Below are 16,222 nucleotides of genomic sequence, written 5' to 3' on the forward strand. Positions count from 1 at the left end.
TGCATTTTGGATGTTTTGTGGGGTGTTTTTTTTTAATAATAAAAATAGACGTTATGAGCTGTGGAAAAGCTAGATTAAAAGCATTCTCCAGTTAACTACGCATTTTATGCTCTCGTGGCATTTCACAATGATGACTTGTTTTTAACAGTGCCCCTTCTGAGATTCGTTCTTGCCCCGAAAGATTCGATATTTCTCACTGTCACGTTTTTGGAGCTCTGTGTTGTTCCGTGATGCGCTATTGATAGTCAAAGCAGGTTTTCCTGGGGCAGCATAAATTTGTGGTGGATACCGATTTTAAAAGACTCGGGCTGTTTTGGCACAGCTGGGTAGTAAATAGAATCATAGAATGTCAGGGGTTGGAAGGGACCTCTAGAGATCATCTAGTCCAACCCCCCTGCCAGAGCAGGATCCCCTAGGGCAGCCACACAGGAACGCGTCCAGGTGGGTTTTGAAAGTCTCCAGAGAAGGAGAAGGAAGCATTGCTAGTGAAATGGATTACCTGTAAAGCCTTCTATAGGTCAGAGGTGAAATACGTTCGTGGAAACTGCAAAGCCATTGCTTTACAGCTTTTGAAAGCTTGTGTTAAGGCTACACACAACAATAAAAGTAGTAGGATTTGGAGCAGTACTCCTCACACTGAAGTTTATAATAAATAAAAACCTATGTGGAGTTGGATGGTAGATATTAAGTCTTGTTTCTTGGTGCAGGCGGCTTCAGGCACTTACACGCAGCATTTGTGAGAATGAGGCTTTTTGAGATGGTTGAGACTGTATTGAGATAGTTCTGCTGAAAAGAGCTGGGCTCTATACTTCTGGTGCCTCCCCTGTGCTCGGTCCAGCAGGTGATGGAGCACCGGAACCAGCACAAAGAGGAGGAAGCAGGATTACAGCTGTCAATGGCAGCAAGCTCGGGTATCTTGGAAAATCTTGCCCGAGGGCCATCCTTCTGAAGTGTCATGTGCAAAGCCTTCAGGCCCGGTTATTCCAGTCCTGTTGTTTCGCCTGTTTGTAATGTCTTACGCACTTGTGCCGTGAGCTAGATCCTAAAGAACAGAACACTAAGGGTTGAACAAGAAAAACAGAGACTGTAATTTCTTGTATATTGTCTCTGCATTATTTTTGTTCTTATGTAGTTAGTGATGTAGGTTTAGGTCTTTTGCATCACTGTATGTTTTAGATCTTTTTTACTCTGCAGCTGGACACTTGATATTCTCATATGAAAAATTTGAGAGCTACTTGTTATAATTTCTTTTCTTTTTTTGATAAAAATTTTGCTTCCCCATCTCCCTTCCCCCCAAAAGGCTTTAAATAGTGATAAAGTAAAGTAATGGTTTGTTCTGGGCAGAGGAGGGTATTTATTATGTAGAAGTCGTGATGGTAGTTAGTAAATAATGCTCCCTAGTCAGGAAAAAAAAGCTTGATTTCTCAGTCAGAAACACTAATCAGATATGCAAAAAACAGGATCTAAAAAAATAATGCTTTGCATTCCTTGGAATATATTTATATATTGACTTTACTTCGGTGTAAGTTACAGTTTACTTTTTTTATCTACTTACATAGCGCATCTCCATCATGTCCATCTTTAAGACATTCTTTAAAGCAGTAGTGGAGACTGTTTTTGCTATTGACAATTATTTGTGTTAATTACAGCTTGGAGTGTATTACAGTTGGGAGGTTCTGAGCTGGATGCAGTTGAAAAAGGCTGTGGTCAGTGTGAGAATGACCAGTGTGATGGGAGTGTGGGATATGGAGGAAGCCCAGATGAAAGTGGAGAAACAACACTGGATGCCATGATTATGGATGGGTAAGAAAGCTATGTGGAGAAAAGAATGATCCCTGGGATTTTTAGCACGCTTTAAGGGTTGTTACAGAGATCTTGTTGATTTGAGGCTGACTATGGCAAGAAATTATATGTTAACTTGTGAAACTAGTAATAAAGTTTATCTCGTTGGTGGAAGAGTAGCTAAGCATGTCTGTTATTGAATTTTTGCATGTAGTGTAGTAATCCAGCTCTAGATAGAGCAGTTGCAAAGCAGATGGTTTGTACAAAGCATTGTAAGCTTTCCCTTTAGATTCATTCCATAAATATTTTGCTTTGGGAGCAATTGTCTTGTATACTTTATTTACCATTTAAAGGTGTCCCTGTTAAAAGTAACTGCAAATGTTCAGTTCAAGAGTTCATGTAACAAAATACTTAACTGAAAATATTACTGTGGATGGAGTTACTGTTACTTGAGCAATATCGCGATGCCCGTGAAAGGAGAAAATATATTTCATGAAGTTTTTTTTTGCTACTAATGTGATGCCATCTGTCTATGGCTTAGAGCAATTAAAGCAATATATTGAAGGAGCAAGCTTTGTAGTGTAGATGAGAACAGGTTTTGTCTAATGCAAAACAAATATACATTTTTGCTTGTGTTTTTAATGTTTTAAATATTTCTTGTTTCCAGCAACACCATGGAAGTTGGGGCAGTTGCGGATCTCAGGCATGTAAAAAACGCAATTGGTGTCGCGCGAAAGGTCATTGAATACACTAAACATACGTTATTAGTGGGAGAGTCAGGTAACTATTTCTTTAACTGTTTCCAAATCATACCCTCTTCTTAAAATGCTTCCTGTTAAAATTGCCACCTGTTAATCTTGGTAATATAGATGGAGGAATTCCCTAACAATGAAATGAATCTAGTCAAATAGTTCAGAAGTGTTCATTCTCTTAGTACATGTGTGTGAGTTAGGTTTTATTACATCTGCACATGAAGAGAAAAATACAATTCTATGGGCTTTCCAGTGATTTAACTGCTAATGTTAACCTGTAATCCCAAGGCCTTGCTAATAGCACTGATGTCAAAGGTATCACAGGTGATTTGATATGGGACACCCTAAAAGCTGTTAGATACAAATATTTCATTTGAAACTATGGAGTAACTTTAGAAAAAGTATGATAATTAATAGACACTACTTACGTTTTACTATTTTAATATGTACACGATTACTGTATTTTGTAGTTTAAAAATAGCGAGAAACTGAAAGTAAAATATTACATTAGAGGCTGTACTCCTAGGCATAACGAAAGAGCGATAGCAAACTCAAGGAATAGTTGAGCTTTTAAAATACGAACTGCTGCTGTTGGAATAATACTGGTTTCAAGAGATGTACATTCCAGGGAGCTGTGTGAGTAGTGAGTGGAAGGTTACTTGGCTTACAGTTCAGAACTTTTAAACTCTGTATGCCTGCTCTGAAAGAAATGTGGAGATAAATGTAGAAATTGACTTACCCTTAACACTCAGATGTCAAGTGCTTTGAAATTGATAAGAAAAGATGAAAGATTCTTGAAGGAATTAATGTGTACAGAATGATAGAGAAATAAGTGCAACAGCAGCTTTTGATGGAGTAAAATAGGCAGTAGCGGAAGGTGAGGACAGTATTTGACAGAAGGTCTGAAAAGGGAGAGATAGATTTACAGATTCTATTTAATTTGAGGGAATGACTGTGATTAGGTTACAAGTGGCTTTGGTAAGATTTCACAGGTGATGCTGAAAAAGGAATTAGCCTGGAGTTACATAGAGGAGGAAGAAATGGTTGTAATACTCCTTTCTCAATCATTCATAGTTAGCAAAATATTTTTAACTTTTGATTGGTACAACAAGCAGAAATGATAAAGAAGATGAAGAAACAAGAATTAAAGTGCTGATATAAAGTATATTTCCCAGCCTAACAAGATAGCTTTTTGCATAATTGATTCATGTGGACAAGGCTGTTACACTGAGTCCTTGTTGTCAGTGAAAACTTTCTCAGAATGAACTGTCTGGCAGTAGTGGCAAAAGAAAGGAGGAGAAGCTGAAAAATTTGAGATGGAAATAAATGTTAAGGAATTAATCAAAGCAGTAGAGAAACTGAGAAATAGTAGTATTTCTTATGAAAGAATGGATTTCTGAGGAAATACGAACATGAGTTAAGGAAATTATAGTTGTCTTTAGCAGGTGAAGACTAATAAAACCAAAATAGAGCTATCGTTTCACAAGTATGTATTTGAACTTTCAAATCAGCATGTGAGAGAAATGAGAGTTTCTTTTCTAAAGAAAAATATTTACATGTTCACCAGGAAAGCAAGCTATGATAGTAAAACCTTTTCATACACATGCATATAAACTCTGCAGGCTTTTTTTGGTCAAGATGCAAAATCCTGAAGTTTTTCCCTTTTTTTTTTCCCCCCCCAAGGACTAAACTGCACTTTTATTTGAGTATATTTAGTGATATAATCAGGAAAATCTACCTGTCCCCTAAAATGACTGTTTGACAGCAGAGAAGAGGAGGCAAGCTGCAGCTTGCATCAATTTTGTTTAGTTGATAATTTTTAAATATGTGACCAGTACATTTTTCCTCACAGTTAATGAAAGGAACATGATATTTTTGTTTTCAGTGTTAAAACCACTGATTGAATATGTTAGAGTGCCATGACACCTGATTAGTCCTCGCACTTCTGCTTACTTTGACTGAAAAAAAATGAAGTTTAGATGTTTTAAACCTTTAGTACGTAAAGAAGGAAGAAGAACATGTTGGCAGGGACTTGAGGTCTTCTGGTATTACTCTCCTGCTCAAGCACATCCCCCTAGAGCCAATTGCCCGGGATCATGTCCAAACAGCTTTTGACTATCTGAGGGACTCCACAACCTCCGAGCAACTTGGCCATCCTTAGCGTGTAGAAATTTTTCCTGCCGTCCAGATGGAACCGTATGGGTTTCAGTTTGTGCCCATTGCCTCGCATCCTGTCACTGGACACCGCTGAAAAGGGCCTGGCTTGATTGTCTTTGCACCGTCCTGTCAGGTATTTTTATACACTGATGAGAACCTCCCCCCAAGCCTTTTCTTGTACTGAGCAGAGGGGAAGGATCACCTTCATTGACCTGCTGGCAGCACTCCTAGTGCTGGAGCTCATTCCTATGCTGTTATCTGCCGTTGCTGCAAGAGCACATTACTGGTTGATGTTCAACTGGTTGCCCAACCAACCCAGGTCATCTTCTGCCAAGCTATTTCCCTGCTGGGCAGCCCCAGCACACAGTGGTACATGGGGTTGTTCCTCCCCACATGCAGGGCTTTGCACTTCTCTGCTGAAGTGCATGAGGTTCTTACCAGCCAAGGTCTCCAGCCTGTTGAGCTCACCCTAGATGACAGCATAAGCCCCGTGTGCTTCAGTCACTCCTCACAGTTTTGGATCATCTGCAAAACTTGTTGAGGGCCAGTACACTCTGCCCCATCATCCAGATCATTAATGAAGATATTGAACATTACTGGACCCAGTATTGACCCCAGGGATATACCACTAATTACTGGCTCCAACTAGACTTCATACCGCTCATGACCACCCTCTGAGGTAAGGCCTTCAGCCAGTTCTCAGTTCAGATCGCTCTGTTCACTGAGATAGTACTTCTTCAACTTCTCTTTGAAGATCTTATGGGAGACAGTGTCAAAAGCCTTATGAAAGGCAAGGTAGACAATATTACAGAATCACAGAGTGGTTGGAGTTGGAAGGGACCTCCAGAGATCATCTAGTGCAACGCCATGCCTCTAAAGCAGGATTGCCTAGAGCACATCACACAGGATTGCATCCAGGCGGGTTTTGAGTATCTCCACGGGAGACTCCACAACCCCTCCGGGCAGTCTGTTCCAGTGCTTTGTCAACTTCCCAGTGCCTTGTCACCTTCACGGTAAAGAATTTTTTTATCATGTTTAGATGGAAATTCTGTGTTCCAGTTTGTGCCCATTGCCCATTGTCCTGTCACTGGGCACTACTGAAAAGAGACCATCTCTATCCTCCTCACACCCACCCTTTAGGTACTGGTAGACATTGATAATATCTACATTCATAATGTCTCTCATTCTTCTTCAGGCTAAACAGTCCCAGCTTTCTCAGCCTTTCCCAGCTTTCTCAGCCCTCTGCTGGACTCTCCAGCAGTTCCCTGTCTCTCTTGAACTGGGGAGCCCAGAACTGGACACAGCATTCCAGATATGGCCTCACTAGGGCAGAATAGAGGGAGGATGACTTGTTTTGACCTACTGGCCACACTTAATGCAGCCTGGAATGCCTTTGACCTTCTTGGCCACAAGGGCACATTACTGGCTCATGGTTGTCTACCAGGACTCCCAAGATCCTTCTCAGGGCTGCTTTCCAGCAGGTCTACCCCTAACCTGATGCATGGGGGTGTTCCTCCCCAGGTGCAGGACCCTACATTTGCCCTTGGGGAACCTCATTAGGCTCCTCTCTGCCCAACTCTTCAGCCTGCAGTTTCCTGTTTTCTACTTCATCTCTTAGTGTAGCTTTTGTTGAGCAGATAACCACGCTGATCAGTTCTGACGCTGTTAAAAGAAGTGCTTTCTTTAGAACAAGTCTTAGAAAACTAGAAATAAAGCCCATGTATATCAATCTACAACTGTGTCTGGCAAGGGACAGTCAGTGCAGAATGGCTGCAGATGAGGAAAAAAAGGATTACTTTGGTTATCATTCACGAAGAAATTTTTAGATTTGTCTCCCAACAGATAGGAAAGTGTGCCTAACTTTTTCCCTTTTTGTCCTAGCAGTACTTAGACCAATCCAAGTAAAAAGTTCAGAGAGTAAAAATGGCCAACTCTGCTCACTTGAATAGAAACAAGGCATCAGAAGTCGTTAAAGAATGGCTGAAAATATGCGCAAGCACGATTTTATCTAAAAATAAAACAAAACTACCCCACAAAATAAAACCCCAAAACCACAATCAAAACCAAGAAATCCCCACCACAAAAAACAAATCAAACCAAAACTAACAAACCTGCCTGCCTGTTCTAGAAATGGGGTAATAAATATCTGTTTAGCTGAAGCTGTCAGTGTTCTTTTTCTCTGAGTGCAGAAACTTTAATTGTGTCTGTTTTTAAGAAAAACACAGAAAAGCTGCCCAGAAATAATTGAAGGCTTTTCTTAGTTCTTGGACTGGAGAAGCTTGTTCAGGTGTGTCTTACGGTGATGTTGTTATCAAGGATTGGTAATACAAATTATTAAAGCATTTGAATTATAGAATCATAGAATGGCCTAAGCTGGAAGGGACCTTAAAGATCATTTAATCCAACCTCCCTCTAGCAACAATATCTGTTACTGAAAGGTGAGAGAACAGTTTATCTTTACCCTTTGCCCTTTCCGTAGTTCTAAAAGGCAGTTTTAGAAGTGCAGCTTTCTTCCGTGTTGTGTGTTATTTCTTTTGCTCCCTTGTCAGATACTATATTAATTTTGAAAACAAGGAGGCAGTCATTTTTAAAACTGCAAGGAAAAAGTGTAATATGATGTAAGCTGGTGGATTGATTTCTGCAAAATACCAGTGGTTTAGTTGCAAATGTTGTGCCACCATCTTACTTGCATTTCATAAAAGACTAGTGTTGTGAGGAAAATACACTGTAATTTGTATCACTTATTTAAGTATTTCTGTGTCACACTGCCCAGGACACTCTTGCTCCACGTTGTTTGTGTCCAGTTGATTAACAGAGTTGAATGTGTTTTTCTTTCAGTGTTAAAACTTGTATGTGTTAACTTACAGTGAACTGAGGAAATTTGATATTGCCAGTGAAAGGAGAGTTTGCTACTGCGGTTGTACGTCACTGCTGATGCTGCTCTGAAGAAATATTTCTCATCTCCACAGTTTCTTGGTTTCTGGATAACATTACATCAATGTATTATCGTAAAAATGTATAAAAATGTGAATACATTATTGGTTTTGTTGTTGCTTTTAAAGCCTCCTTGTTTGCTGTAAGAATGGGGTTTCCATACGAAGATTTAACTACCCAAAAATCTCTTTCCATGTATTCGAAGTGGCTTAATCAAAGCTGTCAGCCAAACTACTGGAAGGTACAGTACAGTGGTGGTGAAATGGGGGGTTAGGAAGTCGGTAATGCGGCATTGCTTTTTCCTTCACCTTATGTTGAAGTCGTGCTTCTGAATGTGCACGTGAATTAAAAAAAACGTTTTGCTTATTAAGCAGAACAAACTTGGAATTACCAAGCATTTGGTAGGCTCAGGAAGAGTATATATCTAGCTCTTATTTGTTAGATCCTGCTGGTTTTGACATTGCTGCAGTAGCATTTTGGTGGGGTTTGGAGGTTTTTTTTAAGCCTAAATTTGGGTAGGACTTCTCAAGCTAAACCTAGTGCCTATATTTTTGGATGCCTATATACATTTCTGCAGGAAAATTTGCAGTAGCAATTAAGGTCCTGGCTTTATGCTGACCTGTGAACACATCACTAGTGCTGTTGTCTGTGATAATCCTGCCTATTGTGGTGAGGTGCTGCTTAGGGTTTTTTGGTGGAGTTTGTGTTGCACATTTCTACGTGTTTCATGTTCATTGTTTGTGGATATGAAGTGCTGCATTGTTGAATCATTTCAATTCAGTACGTATTCTGATTTTCAATTGGGAAAATACCTTGACTATGATACTGTCTTAATGTAGTGTCTTGACATTAGTAAAACAAGCTCAGTTCATCTGGTTGTTTATTTAGATTGAAAATTTTCTTCATTTTGCTGAAGAATAAGCACTTTTTTTGACCAGTTAGTTGAACATGAGAAGGTTTACTTTGAACAACATAACTTTCTAGTAGGAAAAATTTTACCATATGATACCAGAAATCAGTCTTTATTCCTTAAGTGGAATAACTTACAGGATTTCAGTACAGCTGTATAATTTAAGTATTGGGCATTTGATATATATGTAGTGGTTTATAGGTATTAACCATAGAATTGTTAAGTTTATCTGTAATGAAGCATAATATATTATTCATGCAAATAACAAAATAATTACAGAATGTGATACCAGACTCTTCAGAATCCTGTGGACCATACAAACGGCCTGAAAAAGTAACTTACAGAGAAGAGCAGACCATCTCACAAAGAAGCATTCATAATCATGATACTATTGGTAACAATCTTTGATAACTGCTTCTTTTTGCCCTCATTCCTCTACAGATTCATACTGAGTGATTTCAGGATTGTCTTTCTTGTGTGTTAGGATTAAGTAGGATTTGTTTTGGTTTTGTTTTGTTTTGTTTTTTTCCAGTGCGTTGACTGCACAGCCGCTTGCTTCATTTTTTGCCCTTAGCTATTTTTTCATCGCCCTACTGCTTTTCCTTAAGATATCTTGGTGTAATTGCTTGGGCAGCTATGAATGTGTAGAAAACTGATCAAGGTTAAAAATAATTATTTTTATGGTTAACTTAGGTTGAATCTCCTCTGTAGCTATCAGAACAACTTAAAAGGCTTTGCAGTGGTGAAAGAAACGAGTAAACAGTCCTGTTGCCAGGCAAAAGCAATGTTTGTCAAACAGTCCTTAAACTTAAAAATAAAGCTTACTTTCATTTTTCTTCTATTCTGGCTTTTGACTAAATCAATAAATTTCTACAGAAACTACGGGCTGGCAGTAGTAGTCCCCAAAGTTTTCTGAGAGCTTGCTGTTTGAGGACTGTTAATTGCTAAACCTATAAGCTGATTAATGAGCAGATCAGACAAAGGACTGAAGTAGTTACAGATTCCTGTCTTTCAAAGTTTTATTCCTGTCTTTCAAAGTTTTATACTTTGTAGTCTTGAAACTTACGCTTTTTTGGTTTAGCCTGAATTTTTCTCAGTTCAGCACTTCAGAACTTTTTGCCTGACAGTATTTGCTTTACCAAGAATCAACTAGTTGTATCAAGTGGAATCTTCCTTCTTTGCTTCCAGTCTATTCTACTAATAACCAAATAATGTTGTACAGATGTCAGTCAACTACCTAGTACTTAAGTTGGTAGGTAGCTTTCTTTACTGGGATATACAGTTTTCATTATGTTCTAGAAAACTCATAAACTGTGAAGTGTTAGGATGAGAGTCAAAACTGCTAAATACAATTCAGTAATCGGTATATCATTAAGTATTCCTAAGCTGTTTTATAGAATGATGTTGTTTATATTTGCACTTCACGTTCTCCCACCCCGTTGTTTGTTTTACATATGAGATACTTCCTTGACTAATACATTTAGAGAAGAGTCTTCATTCAGAATTCATCTAGGAAGTTGGTAGGAACTGATATGCCTCTAGGCGTTTTGGAGAAGCTAATGGTGGCTGTAGAGTCAGTGCCTCTATGCTTTTACCTGCTACTGGTCAGGAAACTTCTGTGAGGAGGTACTGCTTAGTGAGATCAGAGAATTTGAATTCTGCTTCTTGTCTCTCACTGTGTACTGGGGTTTGATGCCAGCTGCAATTTCTACCTTTTCTTAAAGAGAAAAATTCTTACTTTATGGAGAAGCAGCTGATCCCAAATCAGCCAAATCCAAATGCCAATCTCAGCTTCTCTAATGAGAAGGTGGCTTCCTTAGTAGCACAAATTTACCAAGGGGTGGGCTCGTCCACACATTTGATTGCCTGTCATGTAATTCTTGTTACTTTATTAGGCAGTATTTCACCTTCTGCCAAATTTAAGCTCATCCTTCTGACTTTTCTTTAAATTCTATGAGGCATTTGTTCTGATGATGCTGGTGCAGACACCAGGTACTTGCTGTGTACTGGTTAACGTAGGTGTGTATCAGGAGAAAGTGGCTGCTTGGGCAGCAGTAACAGACAGCTCTAAACACTGTGGTACTCACTGTTGTAGTTTCTGTTCTGTGCTCTTGTAATACACCCAAAAAGTTTCCAAACTGGTTGTACAATGAACTTATTTTTTTGGAGAGTACAACTTCTCTCTGTTTCAGGTTAGTAGTAATTTCAATAGTCTGAGTATCGTAGTTCTGTTTGATAACTGTAGTGCTAATTTTAGGAATGTTTCTGAATATGTTTAATCCCTACTAAAAATTTTAGGTATGGTTGTAATTGGTGAGAGTGGAACTGTTGCTTCTGGGACATCTACTAATGGTGCCATCCACAAAATTCCAGGGTTAGTATCTCTGTTTTGATAACGAAAAGGTTTTTTTCCCCATCTCATTTCCTGTGTTTTATGGTTTCGATTGTGGTGGTTACAGAATACTTGTTTTGGGGAACTGCTGTAAATGTTAATACAGTTACAAGATGCTTTGTCTGTGAGGGAATGTTTATTTTTCAGCTGGTTTAATTCACCATACAGAGACACAAACAACTGGCACACACAGTTAGGAGTCAACTTGTAAGGAGAGGTGCCAGAGATGAGTGAGCACTCCGGAGAGGTGCGCAGTCTCCAAAGCAGTGTACATAGAATCAGAGCCCCAGGCCTGTATTTTGTCCTTGAGATCTTTTTCTGCCTGGTTAGGAATCTTGTCTGTGAAACCAGTCAGACAGCTTCTGGATTTCAGAACAAGTTGGACATACTAATGTCCCCAGCCACTTACTGTTGCCCACTGGCTAAACCTTACTGCCCCAGCTATGTCAGTATAATAACAAGCAGTTGTGCATTGGAGGTGGATAAAAGCCTCAGGTCAGTCAGGTTATCACAGATCATTTTATTGGTAGTTTTAAGACAAGACTTCTGACTGCAGTGGAGTGACCTCTTTACCTGTTCTGTTCTCCTGTGGGTATAATGCTAACCCAGCTGGAGGCAGTAAGGTTGACAAAGTTAAAAGTGAGCTCAAGTCATAAGAACTTGCCAATATCAGGCCAAGAGCTATTACCTTAGTGCAGTCTCATGGGGATTAAGAAATTTTAGTTTTCTGTCATTTCCAGTTCTTATGTTTATTCCCATTGTTCACTATAGCCGTGTAGGAGATTCTCCCATAGCTGGAGCAGGATCCTATGCGGATAGTACAGCTGGAGGAGCTGCAGCCACTGGGGATGGTGACATCATGATGCGCTTCTTACCCAGGTTGGTCCTTTGCTGGCTTTCTTTAGCAAAATGTGAACTTGGCAAATGAAGTAATTGATTAAAAAGGCAGTCTGACATACTGGCTGCTGAAGTGGGAGTAAACGAAGGAACAGAAAGAGTAAAAACAGTAGCAGAATCAAGTAATCTTTGTGGTCTGTCTTAAAAGAAGTGACTTCTTAAATACCTTGATGACAGATCCCCTTAATACTGCCAAGCTGTGAGCATACAAGCAGCATGTAATAAGTATATTCCCAGCCTGCATGCATTTTAACAGAACTGATTAGCTTTCTCCTCTGAAGTGTTTTGTTATGTGAGAAATAAGTGTTATAAATTGTAGAAGGGGTGAGGGGTGAGCCTCGAGGTTACTCAGGAGGGTGGGGAGGTGTTGCTGTAACAATCCTATGTGGTTGCATCCGATTTGAAACTGGAAGAGGAGTTTTAGTGCTGTTGTCATGGTTGCAAAACCTGCATAAAATACGGCTGTTTTCATCGCTGAGTCTTGCCAGTCATTCTTGTGGGTCAGCCTCAGCAGAAATGAGTTATGGAAGCCTGTGCTGAACATAATGGGCACTGGTGCTTGAAGGAATATATAACAGTGGCCTTCATATTGTTTGGGTGCTTTTTCTGAAGCTCTGGCAGTTATGAATGCCTACTAGCTGTTGCGTGTTTACAAATGTCCTCCATGAGTTTCAAGCTGTTCCAGTCTGGCCTTGAAATAAAAGGCAATTGGCAACTTCATGAATTATCCTGAGGTATCAGATACCAACAGTAGTAGTGAGTTGAGCTCCACAATGAGGTTAATCAATAAAATCTTACAGTTTAGCAGCCTGAAGGATTTGGCTCCAGTTCTTGAAACATTTTGTGTTGGCATTGCTGGGTTTTAGAAAACAGCTCAGACTAGGTGGTTAATTACAGGTTCCTTGTAGATGCAGATCTTTCCTAATTCATCTTACTTAAATATTCTCACATGAAAACAAAGAAGAGAAATGACTTGTCAGAAGTGAAGGAGGTGTCAAATAAAAACCAAAATTACTAATATTTTCTGTCTGCCTTCTTTGATATAGTAACATCTTACTGAGTTTTTCATTAGTGAAGAGACCCCTGTGAAACATAGCTTTATATTCAGATGGTTATCTTTAAATAACTTGAACCTATTTGATTTTTAAAATAAATCAAAGATAATAAGGAGTCTCAAACTGCAAGGGAAGTTCATTCTGCGGTACTTTGATAACATCTATAGTTCAGGCTGTCTCTAGATGAGTCTTAATGTAACAAGAGTTGGTCTTGGTATATGTATCATTCATCAAAACAATCTAGTGTTGTTTGCTTGTGTTATCTTTTAATCTTCAAGTTCTGAAAGATAAACAACAAAAGTTATTTTTTTGCCTCTGAGGACATTTTGGAAATGCAACCAATTCATCTCAAGCAATGCTCATACAGTCATTTGTCTAATGATACTGTAGATACAAAGGAAGTTCATTTTGCTTACCCTTTCATCTAGAATATGAATTACTTTTTTCAAATTGGCTTGCAAAAACTTTGAAAGTGGCTCACAGTCTTGATCAAAATGCTGTGGTTTAACCCCACCTGGCAACTAACCCCCTCCTTCCCCAGCCACTCACTCTCTCAGTCCCAGTGGGACTGGGGAGAGAATCAGAAGGGCAAAAGTAAGAAAACTTGTGGGTTAAGGTAAAGACAGTTTAATAGGTAAATCAAAAGCTGTGCACACAAGCAGAGCAAAACACATTCACCACTTCCCATGAGCAGGCAGGTGTTCAGCCATGCCCAGGAAAGCAGGCCTCCAACATGCATAATGGTAACTTGGGAAGACAAATGACATCGCTCTGAATGTCCCCGCTTCCTTCTTCTTTCTCCAGCTTTATATGCTGAGCATGATGCCATATGGGCTGGGATATCCCTTTGGTCAGTTGGGGTCAGCTCTCCTGGCTGTATTCCCTCCCAATTCCTTGTGTGCCCCCAGCCTTCTTGCTGGTGTGGTGAGAAGCAGAAGAAGCCTTGACTCTCTTGTGAGCACTGCTCAGCACTGACTAAAACATCCTTCAGTTATCAACACTGTTTCCAGCACACATCCAAACCATGCTAGCTGCTGTGAAGAAAATTAACTCTACCCCAACCAAAACCAGCACATCTTCATACTTATGAAATAAAGAAAATGTGTCAGTTTTGAGGTTTCGAGAAACTAAGTTTTCTCTGAAAGATTACTGAAATCAATAACTTAACAGTAATGTAATATTGGAGATCAGTTCTCTTAAAAAAAGTTATCTTGACATTGGCCTTTTTGAAAACTAGTAATAACTTTTAATGTCAAATCATACAATGAAAAATAAAAGCTGCTAACTCTTTGACTGCTTTTTTTGCAGTTCTTCAACTGATCTGTTGCTTAGCCTCTTGTACTGCAAATGATGAGAGAATTATCCCAGGCTTGGTCCTGCCATAGACAAATCGATGGCATAGATGACATCTTGCAGTTTCTTTTAGTCCTGTTTCTAATTACTTTTCATGTAGAAAGTAATAATTGTCGATAAGAAGTTTAGCTAAAGATTCTTTATCACGTATTGCCATTGTTAAAACAAATTAAGGTGTCTAAAAGGCATTTTAGAAAATAAAACCTGACTACGGCTGTCTGGGTGTGGTAACAGTTTTGGGTTTTTTTTAAGTTACCAGGCTGTGGAGTATATGAGGATGGGAACAGACCCAACAGTTGCCTGTCAGAAAGTTATTTCCAGAATCCAGAAGTATGCTCCGAAGTTCTTTGGCGCGGTTATATGTGCCAATACAACTGGAAGTTATGGTATGTATTTTGTTTAACAGACATAGTTTGTTGACCCTAAGGAGGTCACAGAAATACTAAACTAATGGTGGCATTTAAAACAGAAGTCTTCAATTATTCTTTGAACTCTGCAGAACAACTGGCAAATGCTGGTTAGTGGGGCAACTGTGTCCTAGTGTGGACTTGAGATATTTTAATTTTTCGTCTGCATTTTGATGTCTTAGACTTTCACAGAATTTATGCAAGTCTTAGTAAAAATCAAAAATATTTACAGCCTTCATGTGTTTTCCTGGGCTGTGTATGATTAGTTTGAAGCTTTTTTAAAAGAATGCTTATGCCTCAAGGCAGGGAGAATGTGACTGTTAAGCATAGCTTCAAAGCAATCCAAGATCAGTCGTTGTGCCAGGCATCTCGTTAGCGAACTCTTAGATCAGTAGGAGATACAATTTGCTAATCAACGTGGCTTATTTAGTTAGACTGCTTATTGCTGTTCTTTGATCTCTTATTTCCCATAGTTCTGTGTTTAAGAGATTAGTGTTGGAGGGACTCATTAAGTTAATCAAGATTGAAAGAGAGATATTTTCCTAACTTACTGTTACTGTTTTGAGTTGTATTATAAGGGCATTAATTGCACTACGGCAGTCAGTAGCACTGTATTTTTACTTAAAAATTAAATACTTTCAAGCTGTCTTGGCTTAAACAGATTGTAAAAGAATAATTACCAACTGAGTATTTAGAGCAAATGACAGAGACACTAATACTATATGTAGCAAATCATACTTTTTTTTCTTTCTGTTTCTCTTTCCTAGGTGCTGCATGTAATAAAATTCCAGGATTCACTCAGTTTCACTTCATGGTTTCTAGCCCATTGCTAAGTCAGCCAACTGAGCAAGTAGTAGATTGCATTTAATTTCTTTTGTCCTATTAACATCTAAACTTCGAGGAGTAAAGTGCTAAGGTTCTCCGGGTGTTACTCTTTAAAATGGTCATTCATTTTCACCGTTGCATAATCATGTGAACGAGTATAAAAGTATGTTTATTTAGTATCTTCTGCTTTATTATGTCTTCGTGTAGTGCAACTAAGCTTAATCTATAGTTTACTAATCTAATTATCTCAGTAACTTATTTCTATGTTATTGTAGACTGACAATATAATCTGGAGTGAGGTTTAAAAACCTGACTATACTTTCCGGAAAGTGAACATAGTTGCAAAACTATAGTTAGCGCTGATACTTTCACAGTTAGCATCGGCAGTTCATCTGTTGAAAAATCTGTAAGTGAAACGGTAAAAATTGCTGTACTTCACTGCGGAGATCACTTCAGTCATGAATTTACTAGACATTACCTTACTTCCCAACTCAATTCTTAAACTTTGACAAACCTGACAATCAAACTATGGTTCTAAATACCAGAAAAAGTTGTCTATTTGTTTTCAAGTAATGCCAAGTTTCACCTGCTTTTTGGGGAAAGTGGAGCTTTGGTTGCTGGAAGAAAAAAACAAAAACCAACAACCTTTCAAAGAGCTGATAAAGTGGACAGGTGGTCATATGCATGCAAAGAAGCCAAGTGTCTAATGGCTTTTCTAGTCTGCCTGTTCTCATGTGTCTTGGTTTAGAAGACAGGGG

General features: G+C 38.9%; 1 protein-coding gene across 1 annotated transcript; it reads left to right on the forward strand.

Moving 5' to 3' along the window:
* Nucleotides 1-844: 844 nt before the first annotated feature.
* Nucleotides 845-15,632, forward strand: AGA (aspartylglucosaminidase). Its single transcript, XM_009867584.1, has 9 exons — nucleotides 845-911; nucleotides 1,650-1,803; nucleotides 2,450-2,562; nucleotides 7,754-7,866; nucleotides 8,815-8,929; nucleotides 10,834-10,909; nucleotides 11,699-11,806; nucleotides 14,485-14,618; nucleotides 15,407-15,632. The coding sequence occupies exons 1-9, from the start codon at nucleotides 845-847 to the stop codon at nucleotides 15,505-15,507; spliced, it is 981 nt and encodes a 326-aa protein (XP_009865886.1). The 3' UTR covers nucleotides 15,508-15,632.
* The last annotated feature ends 590 nt before the right edge of the window (nucleotides 15,633-16,222 follow it).

The sequence above is a fragment of the Apaloderma vittatum genome, unplaced genomic scaffold (assembly GCF_000703405.1).
Source record: "Apaloderma vittatum isolate BGI_N311 unplaced genomic scaffold, ASM70340v1 Scaffold21834, whole genome shotgun sequence".
In the NCBI taxonomy this organism is placed as follows: Eukaryota; Metazoa; Chordata; class Aves; order Trogoniformes; family Trogonidae; genus Apaloderma; species Apaloderma vittatum.

What these genes read in the sequence shown, in the direction of transcription:
- AGA (XM_009867584.1), top strand. Translation starts at nt 845, where the DNA reads ATGGAGCACCGGAACCAGCACAAAGAGGAGGAAGCAGGATTACAGCTG. An exon ending in GCCATCCACAAAATTCCAGG is followed by an intron (nt 10,910 to 11,698) that starts GTTAGTATCTCT and finishes TGTTCACTATAG; the next exon opens with CCGTGTAGGAGATTCTCCCA. An exon ending in CAATACAACTGGAAGTTATG is followed by an intron (nt 14,619 to 15,406) that starts GTATGTATTTTG and finishes TCTCTTTCCTAG; the next exon opens with GTGCTGCATGTAATAAAATT.